The sequence below is a fragment of the Melopsittacus undulatus genome, chromosome 9 (assembly GCF_012275295.1).
Source record: "Melopsittacus undulatus isolate bMelUnd1 chromosome 9, bMelUnd1.mat.Z, whole genome shotgun sequence".
Lineage (NCBI taxonomy): Eukaryota > Metazoa > Chordata > Aves > Psittaciformes > Psittaculidae > Melopsittacus > Melopsittacus undulatus.
The window spans coordinates 29,749,641-29,769,620 of record NC_047535.1 but is presented as its reverse complement, the minus strand read 5'-3'; the positions used below and the strand labels follow the sequence as shown (position 1 = coordinate 29,769,620).

General features: G+C 47.7%; 1 protein-coding gene across 1 annotated transcript in view; it reads left to right on the top strand.

Moving 5' to 3' along the window:
* Nucleotides 1-9,417: 9,417 nt before the first annotated feature.
* The window catches only part of LRIG1 (leucine rich repeats and immunoglobulin like domains 1), a gene marked incomplete at its 5' end in the record, with an annotated part of 90,422 nt that continues 79,859 nt past the window's right edge, over nucleotides 9,418-19,980 (top strand). The window contains 2 exon segments of the mRNA XM_034066196.1: nucleotides 9,418-9,474; nucleotides 9,476-9,705. Of these exon segments, the coding sequence (XP_033922087.1) occupies nucleotides 9,418-9,474; nucleotides 9,476-9,705 (287 nt within the window).

Below are 19,980 nucleotides of genomic sequence, written 5' to 3'. Positions count from 1 at the left end.
CAGCAATGCCCTGCTAGTTACTGTGACCCTTCTTGCAAGCAGGGTACAGCTGAAAACCCATTCCTCTCACACAGCTTTGGGGGGTAACAAATATTAACCCTTAGAAGAGATCTAAACCAGGATAAAACTGCTATGATGCAGAAGAATTCTGCAGTTACACCATTTTTATCACATTATGTAGACCTGAGAAGAACACATCCACTTCCCCCCATAAGTTTCACCTTTTATTTTTAGATACTACATTGTTGAAAGCCTCACTAGTTTGTTTCAGGTCAGTTTATCTTTATTTAATAAATACCTACACAAATAACACAGAAAATTACAAAATCTGATGCAAAAGAGGTGAATCTGCCATTTCTGGAAGTCCTTCACTCAAACCATTGATCGAGCCTTTAATAACAGGCACTAACATATGAGAAATGTTAACAGAGAGTGAATGTTAAAAAAGAAAGTAAATGGTTTGCAGGGTGTTCCAACTGCAGCCCCAGGGACTACTGTGATTTATGTAACAGATTTCCTTCCCTTTCAGGGAACCAGTAACTTTTGCATCCTTGCTGCAAAAGGGTACTGACATATTCCAGTGTAAAAGCAATGCACAGTATTAGAAACAAAGTAGTTATTATTTTTACCCCATGCATTTCACATTGCATCCCATCTTTTATATCTTGCTGTATACCTGTCTGTTTTTAGCTGTTCTGTATTTTATTGAGTGGCTTTCTCAAACCTGGGCAAATTCTTATGAGACAGATTTTTGGAGTAAATCCAATCTGGAAAATGTGAGTGCTAATTAAGATTGTGACACTGGCATGATTGCTACGTGAAGGGATAGACAGTTCTGTTCATTAGGAAAAAGACACCTCAAGAACTTACGCAAGCAAGAGCAAGTACAGCAAAAGCATGCACTGAGCTGTCTCTTATTAACAGCACAGATCAAATGAGCCAATGCAACTGCTTCTGCTTTGCCTAAATAAATGCCTGGATCAGTCATCAAAGTAAGATTGTTTTCCACAATACACTTCCTTGAGCAACCCAGATAGCCTTTGTGTTGGCCCCAGTAATGATGTAATGGGAAAAACTTACAGGCATTCTGTCAAAGCCATGCAGATTGCTCAAAATACTATTTCCCAAGGCTCCAGCTTCACAGGTGCAGGCTCAGCAGCCATCAGGACTCGCTGTGATTAATGACTTTTTCCAACGTGTTGCCTTACATTAATACAGCGAGCTAAACTTTATTAAATTATGGATGATGTATTAGAGGATTCTAATCACCTGCGGGCTGCCATATGCAAGGAAACTGTCAGAATCCATGCGATCTGGGTATCTCAGAGACAAGCCAGTTTAAGCTTTGCATTACCTATGTGCATTGTGGTACATATAGACCTCTATATTGTATTCTGCCTGCTTGCCTTCTGCATAAAGGCCAAAGGAAGACATTTAGAAGAATTACAGCTCCAGTCTCAAAACCATCAGCAAAAGAGGCAAGGAAAACCATCAGTCCTTATGGAAACCATCTGAAAATGCCATGTGCATTGGAACCAGCAACCCCTCCTGAACGCACCTAAGACCAGGCTCGGTACAGAAGCAAAGGAGACATCTCAAATCCCAAGGAAACACTTCACTTACAGACACCAGTTCAAACGATACAGTAGCTCAGATACAGTCACCCAGCCTTTACTAGCCAAACTGAAAATAAAAACCCCAAATAAAAGAGCACTTAACAAAATGTCATTCAACAAGAAAGACAATTCTTATTCACTTACCCCTCATATTGCAGTCTGGGACCACCACAGATATTTCAGGTGTCACAGGGCTGTATTGTGCACTCAGAAACAACACAGAGGCATTCCCTTCCGCCTGAAGCAAGGAGAAATCCTAGGGCTAGGAACTAGGAATCACCTGAACTGCAGCTCTGATGCTTCTAGCAAAATAGCCAGCAAAGTCACCACATGAAAAAAATAGCACCCATTAACTGCCATTTTACCCTCAAACATCCCTCACAGGACAAAAGCCTGGTTCCTGATTGGCAATTGATAAGTCACAGCTGATTTTCTCAGGTGCACATCCTGGGATGTTCCCCATCCAGGGAACCACCACATACAGAGACACAAAACACATAAATGTAGGGGAGAGCAGGTTTTATCTTTGTTGCAGATAGTCCTGTTCCTAAAAGAAGGGGTAGTACAGCCCATGTTCTAGTGTGTTATCAGATGATGTTGAAGAGAAGGAGTTCAACTTTCCTTTCTGCTCTCAGCAAGACTGTGCTTGGGGGATGTGGCTGCTTACTGTGTTTCTGCCAGTTGGATTCAATGACTACAAAGCCGTCTTCAAGAGAGTGGGGTAAGCAGAAAGCAGAAGTGCTTCTTCCCCATTCTCTCCTTATGGTTTCTGTTGAAGGTCATCTGTTCTCTAATCTGCCCTTAGTAAGAACCCTCTCTCAATGCCCTGGCAATAGGTGATACTGTCCTAGCTAGGTGAGGAGGCAGGGATGGCTGGTTGATACCTTCAAGGTGTCTGGTTATGGAGCTTCCAAAGTAGAATAGATAATGCAGTCCAGGATAGCTACAATAAAAAAGCTCTGGCTAAATGAGATGGAAAGGGACTAATATAGCCTTCTTTGAGAACAATATAGAAGCTAAAGAATAAAAGAAAGCCTGGCTGAATTTAGCTCCCATCTGGAGAAGCACAGTTGTGAGGCTAAAAGCTCTATGCAGTTTTCTCTAACCCACGAGGCAAATTACATCATACTGCAGTGCTTTTGCTTTTTTAAAGCTGGATGGCGGGGGGCATAAAGCATCTTGTGCCCCTTCAAACAGTGCTGCCTCCAGAGCACGAGTTGGTACTGGATTCAATCCTGTTACTCCTGCGTGAGCTCTTGAATTGCAGCGTGCCTTATTGCCAAGTTGATGGAAACCTCATCGCAAAGGCAAAAGGAATGTAATCCTCTTGGGACAGAACAGAAACAGTCATCCTACATCCCTGCAACTTCCCGTGGTTGCTCACATCTTGTGGGAGATGGAGAATGCATGTATGAAATGGGTGTTGCTGTAGGCACACAGAGCTTGTATAAATCCCAAACATCCACCAATGCATTTATGGACAAAGCTGTCCAACTTCTGCAGTGCTGGTGTGACAATGCTAGAAACTCTTTCATATGCCATGGCAAGCCCTAAGACAACTTTGAGACAGCTCCCATCTACTTGTTTCCCCACCCTGTTTCTAATTAGTTATGCCATTGGCATAAACCAGGATCTGTGTCTATTAAGTCTTCATCTGCTCCTCCTTATTTCCACATGAAGTCATAATCCTTCATGTCATCCCAACTGTGCTCTATGGAAGTGATTTAGGATGTCTCAAACCAGAGGGTAATAACCTCAGGTATTGAATAAATAGAATAACTGTGGGGGAAAATAAGCCTTGTGTCACACACTGCTGGTCAGAAGCACATGCGTTAGAGTGAGACAGAGAAGGGGAGGAGAGGCTGATGCATCCACAGAAGAATTTGAAGAACAATCATGAGATTTTACACATGGCAGATGTCTAAGATATTTTGAGAGATTCTTCTCGGGGCCTCTAAGCCACAGCAGGGCCCTGCCACATTTTTTGTTCTTCGTATAATGATGCTGTGCCATTTGTATTGCACTATTGATGCACTCCTGGGTGGTACCAGCAGGACAAGAAGTGTGGTTAATAGTTGGCTTCAAGGGCCAAACAGAAATATCAGTCTGCCGTTCAGTCCCTAGCCAAGAATGAGGCACTCAAGAGCGAGGGAACAGATTTCTTTCCTAAACAAGGGATCAAAGTATGATGAAGCAGCAGACAAATCTGAGTATCTTCCAGCCAGATGAAGCAACAAGAGTCAGTTTGGTCGTAATAACCCATGGTAATCACAGAGGCAGTAACTGGGTACCAATAAAAGCTGTCACAAAGTATCTTGCCCCATTTCCAGTATGGATAAAGATCAAGTACAACAGTTAGAACAAACTAGCTCTGACCTGCAAGACAGTGCTTGTTTGCCAGATCCTTCCAAAGTCTGGCTGCTGTGGTCATTCTGCAGTCATCTTCCTTTAATTGTTATAGGGGATTTAGACCTTTGCGAACAGCCATACTTGTGCAACTTTCAGCTAATCTTGCCTTGAAAATACTGCCAGGCAGAGACCACGCTTGCTCATGGTGCCCTTCATCAGCAGTATAAAGTCTTGACAGTAAGCTACTAAATAAATACCCAGCTTGGCTATTTTTTCAGAGGGCACCCTGTACTTGCTTCGCTTGGGTTTTTCCTTACTAACCATCCAAGCCCACAGAGGGGTATGGGTTGTTATTTTTGGTAGTTACCTTTGTTTGCTATGAAAGTAGCTGGAGGTCAACCATTCAACCATTGCCATCAGCAAGGAAATACAAGCTTTACTTTGGAAACACTTTTACTTTACATTACTTTTAACATTACTTTTACTTTAAACACTTTACTTTTACATTACTTTCATTACTCAAGCTGGTTGCTCATTTTCCCACTTACATTGTGGCAAGGGTTTGCCCTAAAATAGAATTTGTTACTTTCAGATGCACCTTAAACCTCTCCTCTTCCTAGAGGAGCCTTGTCCAGGGTGAAGAAATAGTCTCAATTTAAAGCATCCCTTTCTGAAAGGGAAGTTAAACTCTTCCTCCTGTATTCCTAAATCTCCTATTGTCCTCTGAGCAGGGGCAGGTGGTTCCACTTGCATGATTTCATCTAACACGTTCCTTTGGGGCTGCAAGAACTTTACGCTTCCATCTCAGCCTAGAGGTGAAAGCAAGGAAAGAAGTTGCACCACATAATTATAGTTATTATGCCAGTTAATAGAGCTCCTCATAGCATAAACACTATTAGTGCTAGTCACTGTCGGGAATAGCTGTGGCTCCAGCTCTGCTCTTGTTGTCGGAAGCTTGTCACAGATCTGATTCCAAGCCCAGATCTGAAGAGCAAACCCTAATACCTGCCAGCTCCTACATGGGGCCAAATATCTCCCTGGGCTTAGGGAAACTTCTGGATTTTGGATCTCCAGCATGGTTAGGGGAGTGTAATGTCATGCAGAAAACTGTGATCCAAGCAGACAGCATTCAGACTTCAGGTCTACCAGCTTTCTTCCTGCTCTTGGAGTTAGTCCATGGCCTTGTCTACAAAAACATGATTTTATGCAATTGAGTGTAAGCTCCAGGCTTGCACTCAATTACACAGGCACTACAGGTTTACCTTCAAACCCTTTCTCTTATCATGCATTTTGCCCATCCAAATGGCAGGTGATATTCTAGTGCTAACAGCCTGCTTGCTCTCCCCCTTCTCTGTTGACCATAAATCACTGTCATGCTTTTCTGATAGTCTGCTTTTAAAAGGATGACATAAATACACGTATGTTTATACCACAGTTTTAAAGCAAGTCTTTTGGGAGGGAAAAAGAAAAGGATCAGAGGTGGCAGTGTTGTGACAGAACATGGATTTAGTTAATTGGATCTAGCTATTTGCACCATCTTTTGCTAGCTGTCTGTGCCTGTGCCAGGCTGGAAAAGCAATTTAACTCCTTGCCTGTGAAAAAAGAAATGACAGCAGCTATTTGAGTGTACTTTCACATTAATGAAGTATGATCTGGGCTTGATCAAAGACTCTATTTTCCTGCAGGACAGGGTTCAAGCATCACTCTCTAATTTTAAGAGAGAAGGCTTATGTGTTGTTGCAAGGCAAACTCTGAAGAGTCTGAACCCAAGGTAAACTTTCAAGTCAGCACTGTGAGTGACCCTGTACTGAGGCTTGATGTGATCATCTCTTCCTTTAATTCTCGCTGTCATATGCTGCCTCCTGCAAAGCTGAATTGGCTTCACCCATTATCACAGTGAGAAGTGATGTTATCGTTAGTCGTTGCTGGTAGGCACTTTTGGATCATGTCATACATCTTGCAGGTTGTTCCAACAAAATGAGCTCCGTGGAGCAGGATTGGGATCCAAGACATACAAAGACCAGCTTTGGGTGGCAAGATGCCCTAAAATTGTCCTTGCAGATCTGGTGTAACCAGATCAACTAATAAACCTCTGGAATGCTGATGCTTTGGTTGATCTGGTCATACCAGAGAAACCATCTCTTGCAGCCTGGATGCTGGAAGCCAAACCATGCAGCTTGCCATGAGCATCTAATCCTAAAGACCACTATTAGCTATGTACAAATGTGGCTGTTGCGGTGTTGAATGATCAATGTGATCTTGTATACTGTCCCCACAACACACCCTCTGTAACCTTTTTCAGCATTTGTCATCATCATAATATGGATTGACACCTTAGTGCACCAGGATGACAGTATAAGGTATTGTGACCATGAGTATCAGAGATCTTGCATTTCTCAGTGCCATCAGTGTTGGGTCAAAAGCACTCATGAGTGTTATGAGAAGATAAATATTGTTACAAGGAGATTTGTGGCCCTTCAGATAGAAACAGCAAGCTGAAGTGAAGGAAGATTGTCAAATGCAAGGGTGGTCAACATAAGCTAAGGCACACCCTCATCCTTTTCTGTTGCACTGCCTCCAGCCTTCAGCCTGCCCCTGGAGAAGTTAAATGCATCCTTTACAACTATCATTTTCCATCCAGTGTGTCACATCTGCTGGGGTGCTCTGCAGCCTCACCAGGGCTCCTGTTCAATGCTGGGGCTTGCTCTGAAATCCAAGGACTCCATGGAAATTGACTGGAGATCCATCCAAAACCACCTAGGTTAGAAGTTATTTGGAACCTCTTGTTTGCAAATCAAATTACAGAGATATACTTTCTGCAGGAGTCAGAAAATAACCTGATTTTAAAGACGAAGGATGCCCTGCGCTCGGGGCTCGTGTGAGTGCTGGCTGCACCCCAGGTACGCAGGGTCACCTAAGGTGAGCCACTGGGGCTCCAGTTCCCCTGCTCTAAGACAGGGATAATACTTCTGTTCTCACCTCGGTCTGTCTTCTCTGTTTAGATTTCAAGCTCCTCAGGGCTGTGTCTTGCTACATGTATGTACAGTTCCTAGCTTAATAGTTGCCATCCAAACTGAAGCCTCCAGGCACTCCTGTGTGTTATATCATTACTAATTTCACAAGAGGTTCCAATCAAATCCCTTTACTGGGCAAAAAGGAAAAATCCTAGAAAAGAATAAAGCAGGCTATTAAAAACTGAGGAGAATCTTTGCTGAAGTGGAAATAATGGTACTTTGTCCCAAAATGCATGAAATGCGTATTGCAATTAAATTCTCTATTGGCAAATTGCTCTACAATTAAAAAACACAGGAGCTTGAGTGAGGCAATTAGAATAATAGTAGAGTGTTAATTATAGCTTGATGGATTCTGCATGCTGTCAGCAATTACCTTCCAAGTGTGCCTCCTGAACCAACTCCAAATCCACAAAAAGACACCGGCAAAATTAGAAGTATCTTCCTTGTTGGCATGCTTTTGCCACTCTAAAATTTGTTTTCATAAATACTTTTGTAAGCTACTTAATTAGATTTAATGAGGTTTGAGGAAGAAACATCCTCCATGCTGTACACAGACTTCTCCCTAGCAAAAGGATTGACTCAGATAGGAGGGGGAAATTCTTATTTCCTAGCAACTGCCCTCGTTCAATTGTTTCCAGTGCACAGCCCAGTTTCTAGGAAAGCTGCTTCTGGATTTCTGTTTTATGCAGGTTATCTAAGGCTTTCAGGTCTCTCTCCATGGGAAACCCCATGGCCAGCTTCTCACCCTTGTCACAGGGTAGGATCATTGGACACAGGCACTGTAATGCCAATTGCATGGTGCCAAGGTGAGTGTCCTCTACTGAATGGGTGAGATGAAATCAGTGAGGTTTGAGGTCACAGGGCACAAGAATAATTAAAATATGTTTAATTATTAAAATTAATTAAAAAGCTTGGTTGTCAAATTTGGAAACCCTGGAAAAGAACCAAAAGTATTTTATTTGCCCTACTGAGCAAGAGAAATCTGCTCCATTAAAGTGCTGTGTGTTTCTGACAGGGAATAACTAAAGACATAGTTTTGATTTTTTTAACATCACACCCAGGTTCTGATACAGCTGATGTGATCTGTTCTGCAGATGACACCAACCCAGGTTTGCTGCCTTTCAGGAGGCAGCATGTTTGTGCAGCTTGGGTACCACCAAACAAACCTGAGTGTGACTCCCTTTGTGCATGCTATTTTATATGAAGATACGCATTTCTTGGATGGTGAGCGGCATGATCGTTGTGGTGCAATGCCCCATCCTGTTACCAAAAGGGAATACTGCTCTGGCCCTGCACCAGGGAGAGAACTGCAGCAGAAGGACAGAAACCTAACCAAAGGTAGTTGAAACAGGATCAGGCTGTGGTATGTGTTTCTGTCCCTAAAATATCACACCCCTTCTTTGCATATAATTCCCGGTGTAAAGTTAGGCTGATGTTTTAGGGGTTAAACCCTGCTCTCGTCCCACTGAGCCCACCAAGAGCTTCCTCCCTAAATGCTATATGGACCACATCCAAACTTGACCAAAGCCAGTTGGATGCTGTCCACTAAGCTCTAAATTCAGACTTTAGTGTGTATCAATGCTCTAACATTAATTTTGCCCGTAATGATCTTGCTGCAGCTATCTAATGAGTCATGCTTCGACCCGTGCTGGACTGCTTGCTCCCTTGCGTCTGCTGTTGTGCTGGGCTTTCAAAAATAGGGGTAGGTTTGGGGAGCAAACCTCACCACTTTAGTCTGAAACACGCGTGGATAATTAATCCACTCCTGCGACGGGTGTGTGGGGGGACATGTTTGGGTTCTGGAGAAGGGCACATCGGGGTTTAGTCTCGTCTTGCAGCAGGTTATCTACATCTGCAGGAGGGAGATGTTTAAACCGCTTTCTCCGCGCAGAGCTGGGTTGGGTTGAAGAGGACGCGGCCCCTTTAAGAGGGGTAGCTGGGGGGGGCGAAAGGGGAGGAGGTGTTCGCCCCCGTTCACACCTGGAGTGGGAAAGAGGGGCGGGACTAGTGCCTGTGATTGACAGCCCGGGGGGCCCTTCTGACCAATGGCAGCGGGCGCGGGCCCGCCGGAGTCCGCCTGCCAACCAATGGGCGAGCGCGCAGGGGGCGGCGCGGCTACATGTTGCGGTGTCGCCAACGTGGGTCCGCGGCGAGCGGCGCTCGGGCCGGGCGGGGAGCGGCGGAGCGGGCAGCGCTAGGGCAGCGGAGCGGCGGCAGCGGCCCTCAGCCCCGCGGGAGAGCACCGAGGACACGGAGCTCCAGCGGCCGCGGGGCCGGGGCTGTGCGGCGTGAAGGAGGAGGAGGAGGCGCTTCGGGGACGCGGACCCGACCCGCCCGGCGCAGCCCGCCCGCCCGCTCGCCGGCGGGTGGATGCCGGTGCCGTGAGCGCCCCACGCCGCCGGCGGCCGAGGCGATGATGCGGGCGGCGGAACGGCGCTGAGCGGTCGCGGGGCCCCTCGGCGTTACCGCTGCGCTCCGCGCCGGGGCCGCTGCTGCCGCTTTCTCTCGCCTCGGACCTTCTCCGGTGCCGGATACAAAATGGCGGTGCCGTCACGGGCGGGCGGCGGGGCGGCGGCGGCGCTGCTGCTGCTGCTGCTGGGCTCGCTGCTGGGCTCGGCCGCCGCTGACTGCCCCGCAGGCTGCGCCTGCGGCGGGGAGCTGCTGAGCTGCGGGGGGCTGGCGCTGGCCGCCGTGCCCCGGGACCTGCCCGTCTGGCCGCGGCACGTGTGAGTACCGGCGGGGACCGGGGAGGTGAATCGGGTCTTTGGGCAGCACCGGGCAGCTTGGGAAACAAACAGGGAAAGCTGAGCGGAACAGCCGCAAAGTTAAGATTTGGTGTTCGGGAGCTGCGAAAGTTGTGTCGTGATCCCGGTGTCCCACCGCGGAGGGGATGGAGGCAGCGCGGCCGGCGGGGCTGTGCTCGGGGCTCTCGGGCCGGCTCTGCTCTCCGGGCCCTCTGTTGGGTGTCTCGGAGGAGGGATAGCTGGAGTTCGGGTTGATCTCTCCATCAAAGGGGGTAACGGCTGGTCACTACTCGGCCACCCGGCTTGGCACCCGAACGCGGACTGCAGCGCTCGGCTCTCCCTGCTCTGGAGCTCCCAGTTGGTGAGGTGTGAGAGTGGGGAGGCAGCGGCCGTGAGCAGAAACAGCTGTAGGCTTGGGTGTCTCAAGAAAAACCCGGCGCTATTTTCCAGTCAGAGCTGTGATTCCCTTGGCACTTGTCTATGGAAGTTATTAACCTGCGGTGTATCGTATGTCGGGATGGCAGTTGAGCTTATAGTCCAGCACCTGGTGGTTAGTACGGTGCTTTTATTCCCTAGAAGCGTGGTTTAAAGTGTCCAGGTACCTGCCCGAGTACAGGACAGAGCGGTTGCCGTTTCCCTTAACGCGCATCGGGTACGCTCCGGTTGTGTGACCACTGCTCTGACCTTCTGGGATCCATAGCGCAGCATCGGGCACTTGAAGCACAGGAGACTGGGGGGGGGGAGGGAAATATGCTCAGCTTTGACAGCTCAATTCGTTCGACAGTGACAGTGCAAGAGGGCTGTGAGTGTGTCTGTGTGCTCATAAACGTGTAAAAGTAAGCATCTAGCTCATAGCTAACCTCGGGGAAATAGGCATCCAGAAAAGGAGATGGGAAAATGACTTCTTGGTGCTTCTGTTGCTGGGCCCTTCTGCTGTCTGAACAGATTTATAGATTATTGAATCCATAAAACTCCCGGTTGTAATAGATACTCCTCAGCCCTGCCAGAGAGAGCACGGTCACTGAAGTGTTGCTGGAGATAATCCAGCTCCTTATTAAGAAGAATTATTAGAGGTCTGTCAGGTTCTCCCAGTACTGTTCACTTTTGGCTGCAGGAATGCCTTGTTGTACATGAAATTATCAGGTGTCTACTGAGAGGAACGTGTGGCTGGTGTGAAACCCCTGACTCATCCCCTTCACCTGTTGCTGTGTGCTCTAAAGGAGCCATCCCTCAGCCTTTGGGCACATTTTGGAGCAAGTTTTTAGTCTTCTCAGCATAATTCCAGCATTCCCATGGACCTCTTCAAACAGGACAACATATCTCTGTTCATGCAGAGAAATGCGTTAACAGCCCAGCCTGAAGGAATTACTTCTTGTGGGTTTTTTGGGAGTGCTAATACCCAGGAGTGTCTCTTTCATATGGAACAGATTTCTGAGTGTCACGAGTTCAGTTTAAATTTTATTGGTGAAGTAATAGCACATATAAATCTGCTGCTATGAACCTGTAGGATGTTGATCTTGAGCCACTTGGACAGAATATGGTTGGTAACCTTGAATTCTAAGCTAACAAAATATTAGTTAAAGTGGCAATTTGTGATGACTTTCATAGCTGATAATGTAAAAATAGGGTGTTTTTCTTTCTCCATAACTGTTAAGAAAAAGCAGGCATTTAAGTTATTGCAGATGCTTTTGCTTTTAAAGTAATATTGCTTCTAATTGCTAAAAATCACTTGAATTGCTTATTTCAGTTTAGAGGCACAAAGCTGAAGCATGTTTTTCATGCTTGGTAGGATCGTAAATGCTAAACTTTGGTGCAGAGAATTGCTAACCTAAAGGAGTTGTTTAATGTCCTCTATAAAAGCCCCATGTGCTGGAGTAAAGTTATCTCCGTGCAACATGCCCTTTTAAAGAAACAAAAGGGAAACATGAAGGTTCGTGGTGGCCCTGGGCTGATGGAGGAGCACAGGTTGTGGGTGCAGGTCCCATGGCCATAAAGCAGGATGAGATGGGTGATGTCTGGGCTGCGTGTCCCTGATCCCATCACTTCTGGGCAGGCTGTGTTTCCCCCTGGGGTGATAAGCTTGGGCATGTTCGATCACAAATAGGAGACAAGATAAATCCTGTTTTCAGTGGCTGTGCTTTAACTTCATTAAAGTGCTATTGAAAAACCCCTCCTTAGCACTTTATCTCTTACTCCTAATGAAGAGCCACAACGCTGAAGCAGTGCTTGGGGTCAGTTTTCAGTGTGTTGGAGATAAAGCTTTTGTTTGTAGGGTTGGAAATGTGGCTGGGTGCGTTGGGGGGGGCTGTGGAACAGACTTAATAGCTCCGTGTATTTTGTCAACAGGACTGTGAGTGCTGAGGAAAAGCATTGGGATCTTTGGAAACTATTGTTATTTCTCTATTGGCAGCAGAGCATGCAGTTGTAATTCTTGTCCCTAGCTTGCAGAAGACATAACTAATGCACAGAAGGGCTGGAGGGCTGTGGTTGCTCACAGTTAATGCAGTGTGGCACAGATGTTAGGCAGCTCAATACTGTGTGCCAGTTGAAGTGTGTGGGACTTGCTGGCTGAGCATGTGTAAGTAGGGCACGTTGCAACACTCCAGCATGCCCCATACTGTCCTCCTGCTGTGAAAAGTCCCTGGTCCATCTGGGAATGCCGGGAGAACCCAGCTCTGCAGGGTAGTTGCTGTGCAGGACTCCTTTGGAATATCTCACTTTGAAGCTGCTGGAGATGCTTTGTGTTTGTCTGAAATTTGTTTTTACATTAGCGCGTAATACATGGTGTAAACCTTAGAGCTGAGCTTAAGTACAAAACACTTTGTGCCTGGAAAAGCCAGATGCAGGGATCCAGCAGTGTTGGTGACTTGGGACATCCCCTGCACCCTGTCTCTCCATGCCTCTTAATTTTTGAGGAGTGATAGAAGAGACGTTTCTTCCAGGCGTTGTGTATGTGAGAGGGTTTTTTCTTCCTTTTTTAGTGATGGAGCAATAGTATTTTATGTACAGACTTTAATGATGAGAAGGCTTTGGGGCTGTGGAAGTGCAGTTGGATAGCTGATTCATTGCTGGTTTGTCCTGGAGGAGTAGAAGTTGTTCATTTTAAACATGTGTTGTGTGTTTCTGACCCAAATGACTGGAGGGAATTTTCAGGGATACTGGGCATCTGTTGCATGGACCCTTCTGCCTGTGGATCAGTGTGTGCCTGGCATGGCTGGGAACAAGGCAGAGTCCTCCAGTGCCTGGGGTAGAGTAGGGCTGAGCGCTGCTTTTTGTTTCCTGAGGAGCCTCTGGGGTTCGGTTATATGGATAAGCTGTCCCGAGGCACCAGTTGTGTGAATATTGGCCATTATATGGTGCTGCTGTTGTATGGAGTGGGCAAATCGGATGCTTCTGAGAATCCTGTGGGTGCCTGTCAGTGGTTTTAGAGCCTGGAAGTACATTTGAACTAGGACTCAGGAACAGATTCGTGCTGTGCTCAAGTGTACACAAAGATTTTGTCAAAGGCAGTGAAACTGCTCAAATTTGCCTGTTAACTTAAATTTCTTGCTAAACTCAGCTTTTAATGTGCCAGGTCTCTGATCTGTTCCCACGTAACTGTAGCTTCTTTAGTTGCTTGGTAGAATAGGGCTCTGCCGAGCTTGCTGTACCACTGCCTGCGTGCCTGGTGCTCTATGGAGATGGACATAGTTGCTCTCTGTCTGTGGAGTAACCGCTGTGCCTCTGCAGATGCTGGAAGAGCAGGCTGCGGGGGGACGGTCCTGCTGACAGCGCTGGGAGGGGGGAATGCTGCTGGCAGTTCCTCCCCTGCATGTCTTGCTTCCAGCCCTGCTGAAATAATGGAACAAAGATTAAGTAATCGTCACCCTGGGCTCATGCAGCTGCAGAGCCCTCACCGTGTGCTGCCTGCCTGGGGGGCTTGGGAGAGCGGGATGGGGATGGCTGCAGGTGGCTGGTCCCCCTCCCTCCTCCTGGGGAAAGGGAATGGAAAGCAGTGGCTCCCTCCTGGGTGGTGGTCCAGGGAAGGTTTCCTGCCCAGTGTGGAGCTTGTGAAAGCAATCCTGCTCAGCTTGTGGTACACTTGTGTGCGGTGCTTCCTGGAGCATCGTCCTCAGAAGTGGCTGCTGTGGAAGATCTCCATCTGCTATGTGCCTGGCTCTGGTGGGGTAACAGCAAAGCAGTGCCTCTCCAGGCCTGCTGTTTAAGCACAGATAAATGCGTGTGCTTGCACCCTTCCTGTGTGAGCATTACCTGTGGATTTGCTGATTACCCTCAGCATGCAGTGATATTTATTAGTGCTTAAACTGGAGGACAGCAGTTAACAGCAAGCCCTTTGCAGCTGCTGTCTGAGTTGCTCATCTTAATTCCTGACTGAGCCAGAGCTGGGGCAGAAATTATTTCAATCAGACTAGCATTGGAAATATGTGTGAGATTCATAATGAAGCCTGAGTGGGGTAAAATGTCCCTACCAAGAAGCTCTTCTGGCTCTTGCAGGAGCTCCTGGCTTCAAATGGAAGGTTCTAGGACCCCCTCAGCCCCAGTATATTCTTCTCTCCTTTTGAGAAACTTCATGGCATTTAATCACTTCGAGGCTTTTCCTCTCTGCAGTGACTGCAATTTGAAACGCAGGGGTCCCATACAAAAGAAGCAAGTGCTCAATGGGCTGTGTTAATATTCAGTGCCATTTACAATGGGTGCAGTTTGAAAAGGGGAGAATGGATGGTCTGGGAGCTGGGGGAGGAGGAGCAGGAGAGGGAAAATTCCCAGGGCAGGGGAGCTAGCATCTCAGTAGGCAGCCCTGGAGTCGAACACACCATCAATTGTTCTATAGGAAAATCAACCGTTTCTATGTTAAATACAGTTTAGTATTTCTTATCTTTGCCAGTGCAAGCTGTTTTGCAGTTCTGTGGCTGCAAGGCTTGGGGTGGCTGAGCCTTGCAGGAGTTCCTACTTGGAGTTTAAGGAGTGAATGTGAGGTTGATTGCTGGCATTGAGAGGCTAGAGGTGGTAAACCGATGTGTTTGGGAGCTCAGGTGCTTCAATAAAGCACTTGAGGTACTTAAATGCTTTTTTGTGCATGGGTGAGATTTCACTTCCCTGCTTAGAGTTAAACTGGTGCTGGAGTCTTGTCTCTGGTGGGGATTTAGGTAGATGCAGCAGCACTTTGGGATGGGGTTTAGTTGGTGTGAGCCCCTCCTGGTGCAGGGAATTCCAAGAGGGATTCTCCCTTGTATACATCTATAACAGTGTGCTGGAGGGGTTCAGGGTGGCTTCATGTTGAGGTGCTCCCCAGGTGATGGAGAAACTCCATCCTGACTCCATGTGTCCCTCTGGGCTCACGAATATACATGTATATACAGCTCCCACTGGCTCTAAAGAGCAGCTGGGAATTGCTGAGGACCTGACCATGCCTAAGCAATGCCTGCCTTTGGGTTCTGTTTGCTTTGATCCCCTGAAGAGGGATTAAAGTTGTGTCTTGACGTTTGAGTAGCTGTGAAACGGGATGATGGCTTTCGTTCCTCAGTGGCCAGCTCTGATAAGAACTTGTGTATTGTCCCTGGCGGTATTGTCAGCTGCACCCAGGATCTCTGTTAGGGCTACAGGGCTTTTAATTGATCACATTGGCTGCCCCTGGAGACACCTTGGATTGAGTTAGCTCAGCTCATCGGCTTTTAACATAATCATTTTGTGCTGCTAACCTAATCACCCAGTGTGACTCCCTTGTTTTGCAATGCGGAACTGGATGGGGTCATGTGGATGAATGGAGCAGAGATAATTTAGGCTAATGCTGCTGGGAAGAGCCATCTGCAGAGAATCCAGGCTCCAGGTTCATCAGTTCTGCAGGACGAGGGCTGGGCAGGAATTAGCACCTCCTTCAGGGTGAGGGTTGTGGATTAACATAAGGATGGCTTCGAGTAACAGTGAATAAACACAGCCCCTTGGGCTGGGTTGTGGTTTGGTGCAAGCCTGGGCACCCACTGGTGCTCTCCTGAGGTCCTTTGCTTGTTGTCAGTGGCATGTGAAGGAAGGAGCAGAGTGTGAGGCTGCAGGAAGAAACAGAGCAAATAAACCCTCTTTGCTATTTCCTGGTGTGTCCAGCTATTAAAAGATGTGCTACAAAGCTGGGTTTTCTTCCTACCATGCACAGGGGCCCAAGTCAAGGACCAGGATGCCGTTGTGCTAATGCACAACACGAAATGCCCATTACTATTACAGCTGAGTCATCCATTAATAGTTAACCAAGTCCTGGAGTCCTTCAACCCCGGCCTCTTCCAGCTTCAGAGCAGGACCACAACACATGTAATACAGGCTATGCTCTCTCATTATATTTTCAGCGCGTTGTCTCTCAAGCCACAACTGTATAATTTTGGAGAAGCCTAGGAGCTGGCCCTGCTATTTTGGGAGCACCTCACATCACATCGAGAGCTGATGATATGTCTCATCCAGTTCCAGGAGCGTGGCTCACTTCTACGTGGTTGTATTTTTGGTTTGAGTAGGAATTGAAGGATGTGTCTCAAACTGGAGCCATCTGCCTAGTTTTTAATGTGAACTGTGCTGGGTGTGCCGGCAGGATGGTTATATGCACTTGTTGTTCTGTGTTTTACAGTGGCTTTGCATGGATTTCAGCAGAAATGTCAGAACGCCTTCTATTGAAAGCACCTGATTTTAGATGAATCCTTTTGGGTTAGAAAGCATCCCTTGAGTTCAGTGCTAATTTGGCTGTGAAATCTTGACCTAAGATGCTTTTGTCCTAGAGCGCCTCCTCCAGCTGGCGGGTATTTTGCTCCCTGCAGAAAGACCGGACAAGCCCTCGGGTGCAAGAAGGAAATGCGAGATGCAAAATGCAGAGTTGGGGCTGTGCTGTTTCCTGCTTCCCCACACACAGGGACATAGATTCATCCTCTCCACCAGTGTGCCTCTCCCTGGTTGGCCAAAGGCTGTGCTTTTGGGGTGGGCACGTTCCAGGATGAGACCTCATTGTCTTTCAGTGCTGTGAATACTTATGTTCCCTGGAGAATCTACCAGCACCAGCTACTAATGAACCTCCAGCTACTGCCCTGTGAGTTCAAAACACATTTTGCCTAGCTGGCATAGACTGGGCTGTTTTATAACTGCACTTAAAGTCTGTTTTAGCCTGCTGTGTGCCAATATAAACACAGGTTTTCTATGTTATCTATCATCTAAAACATACTTGTAAGAACTGCTGGCTGGCCAGCGGGCTGGTGCTTGCGTTGTGCAAGTGCTGTTTGATCACTGGTCCGAATGGGTACCAGGGTTGAAGGTGCTGAACTGGATGTGCCCAGGGCTTAGTGGGAGATAATCTGATGGAGATAGGAGGTTTACTGGCCACTGTCTTCTTGTCATGTTAAGGATGCAATGCTGGAGGTGCCCAGTTAGTGGGACATGTGGGTGATATCCTTATAGAAGTGGGGTGGTGGGAGACCTCATGGATGGGGGGAGCTGTTGGTCTGTGTGTTCTATCACGGGTAATAAAATGGCTATTGTAGGAAACAGCCTGGCTGGAGGCCCTGTGAAAAATCACCCCCTAAATGTGTTCCAGTTGTCCAAACATTGGTGCCTCTCCTTCCTCTGCTGCATGCGGGGGGAGGCTGGAGCTAGCTCTGCACCACCACTGCCTGGGGAGCAGCCCTCAGCAAGCCCTTTGCTTGCTTTCTGCTGTATCTTGTTCAGCTGCAGTCCATCCGTTCTTGAGAGCTGTGAAAAGGCACCAGAAGCCTTCCTTTAGCACAGACCTAAATAAATATCCTCCAGCAGCATGGGCTGTTGCTGCAGGAGCCCAGCCTGTGAGCAAATAACCTGAATTTGGCTCTTTACCCACCACCAGGAGGTTGGTTTGAGTTGGAGCAGGAAGGTGCATGGAGCTATGGGATTTCCTCCTTTGCAGCCCTGGGGGGATCTGGGGAGGGGGAGCATGGTAGGTATTGTGCATGGCCCATGTCAGTAGTGTCCTCCCTGTCATTTGCACAGGGTGAGGAGGTATCTCTTGATCATCTGGATGGTACCTGGACATTCCCCTTCTCTCATGCCCACTTCCTTCATCTGTCAATGGCATGGACAGTGCAGACAGGGACAGGACAAGAGGGAATGTTGCACTGCTCTCACAAAGTGGTCTGCCCTTGCTGGTGAGCCTGGGGAGCATCCCATGCTGTCTATCCCTCTAACTTGCTATAAATCTCTTGTGTCCTGAGCCAGAGGGGCAGAGTCACGTCCACAGTTGTATTTCATTTGCTTTGGCAGAACGGGGCAATTTCTTCTGTTTCAGGAGATTTAAACAAACCATATGATGCTTTATTTTGAAAGGTGTCATAATACTTTCCACTTTTCCTTTGCTAAGCATAGTTTTGTGCTGTTCCTGTCTGCTAGTCTATAAACAACTCTGTTCCTCCTTTCTTCCTCCCTTAAACAAGTCTAAGTCAGAATTCCTGGCTTTCAAACACCTGGAGTAGGGCACACATCCTGCATTAAATCAGTAAATAAGATATAGTGTGTATTTTTAGACATTCCTGATTTGGAAGCATTTGTGAGAGTTGCACTGTCTTTATTGTTTCACATGGTTGTAAACCTCTTATATATCCTCTTTCCTGCTTTCCAACCTTGTTACTGGGATGATGACTGCCCAAAAACTGTTGAGATCGATGGAATTAAGGGCTTTGGATGATGGCTCATAAGAGCAGATGGATGAGCTCTTCCTTTTACAGTAGGATATGTTTCAGCTCCTTCAGTTCTAGGAAACGCATCTGTTTATCTCCATGGGGCTCAGTCCAGCTCCCCAGTGAGGTTGCTTGGGTTTTGACTTCTTGGTGAGCTGAGCCCCTTCCAGGAGCTTTGTTTTCATCCTTATCAGTAGAGACATGTCCTGGCGTTTGAGTTACTCTCCTTGGACAGAAAGCTGTACAGATCTGACAGAGTGTGTTTGGCCTTTACATTCTACTTGAAACAGTGGTTGGCTTTGCTCTTCCCTGGTTTAATAGTCTCTGAGGCAGGTACTGCTTTTTACCCAGGTTTCCTAAGATAGGAGGCTGTGTTGATGGTGCATGTGTCTGTTTTCTCCCCCAGAGCTTCCGATGCTGTTGGCCAGCTTTAGTTTGAGGAGTGAACTCCAATTTGAAATGCCTACCACATTCATAGGCAGCAGGCTGGGGAGGGTGGCCGTATGCCCACCAGGGGAAGGGAAGCAGTGTGAGCTGATCCCATGTGAGACGTCAAAGAATCTCCATGGGGAGAGCAGTGCTACTAAACCATCTTTGCAGGAAGAGTGGATAATGGAGACCCAGTTGTGAAACACGGCTCTGCCAAGCACTGTGCAGGACCAGGAGGTTGATGAAGGAGTAGTTTAGAGTGTTACTGGGATGGTGCTGTCACTGGTTAATATCCATAGGCAGGAGTGGAGGGTTTGGTCCTGGGTTACCCTGTGTGTCATTCCTGTGAGCAGGAGGTGCTGTGGAGGCAGCACCCAAATCCTGGCCTCTCTGGGGACTGGCATGGTCCTTTATGTATGAAATGGTGTCACCCATGGATTAGGGGAGTGACTCAGCCAAAGCATCAAACTGGGAATTGGTTTTGGTGGCTCTCTGCTCCTCTCTTGGAGCAGTTTCCAGGAAGAAGGTGCCTTTGTGACCTGATGGCCATTGAGCTGGTGGGAAGCAGTGGCCCTGTGTGCCTGCATCGCCCTGACAGCACTGAAGCAGGGCATGGATGGCTGCCAGGAGCTCATGGTGTCTAGTCTTCATAGCACTGTGGGGAGAAGGCAGAACCATGCAGCTGGGCAGCATCCTTGGGAGGTGCCAGATCACAGCCTGAGCTGTTTACTACAGTGCTTCTCTCATGGCTCCTAGCACTTGTGTCTCAAGTACTACCACTTTGTGGTCTGCTTAACAAGAGCCTGGCGAGCTGTCCTTTCAGCTGGCAGGGACATGGATGTGCTGCATCCCTCGGTGTCTCCCAGGCTCTCCTTTTGTTCAAATTGCAGAAGGTTTATTCCAACACCCCCTTGCCCACCCCATCCTCAGGTCTGGGTCCCTTCCAGCAGCCCCGGTGCTGGCTGGGCTCCCGTTACTGCTGTTTACTTTGTTGGCTTCACTCTCCAGCTGCGGATGCTGGAGCCAGCTCCAAGGCGAGGTTTTCAGGCACCCCGTGAGCAAGTCGTAATGCCAGCGTGGGGCTCGCTGTGTGTGATTAAGCCATTTAGGCTTGCCAGACTCTTTCTTTAAAGTCAAAACAACAAAACAACACAAA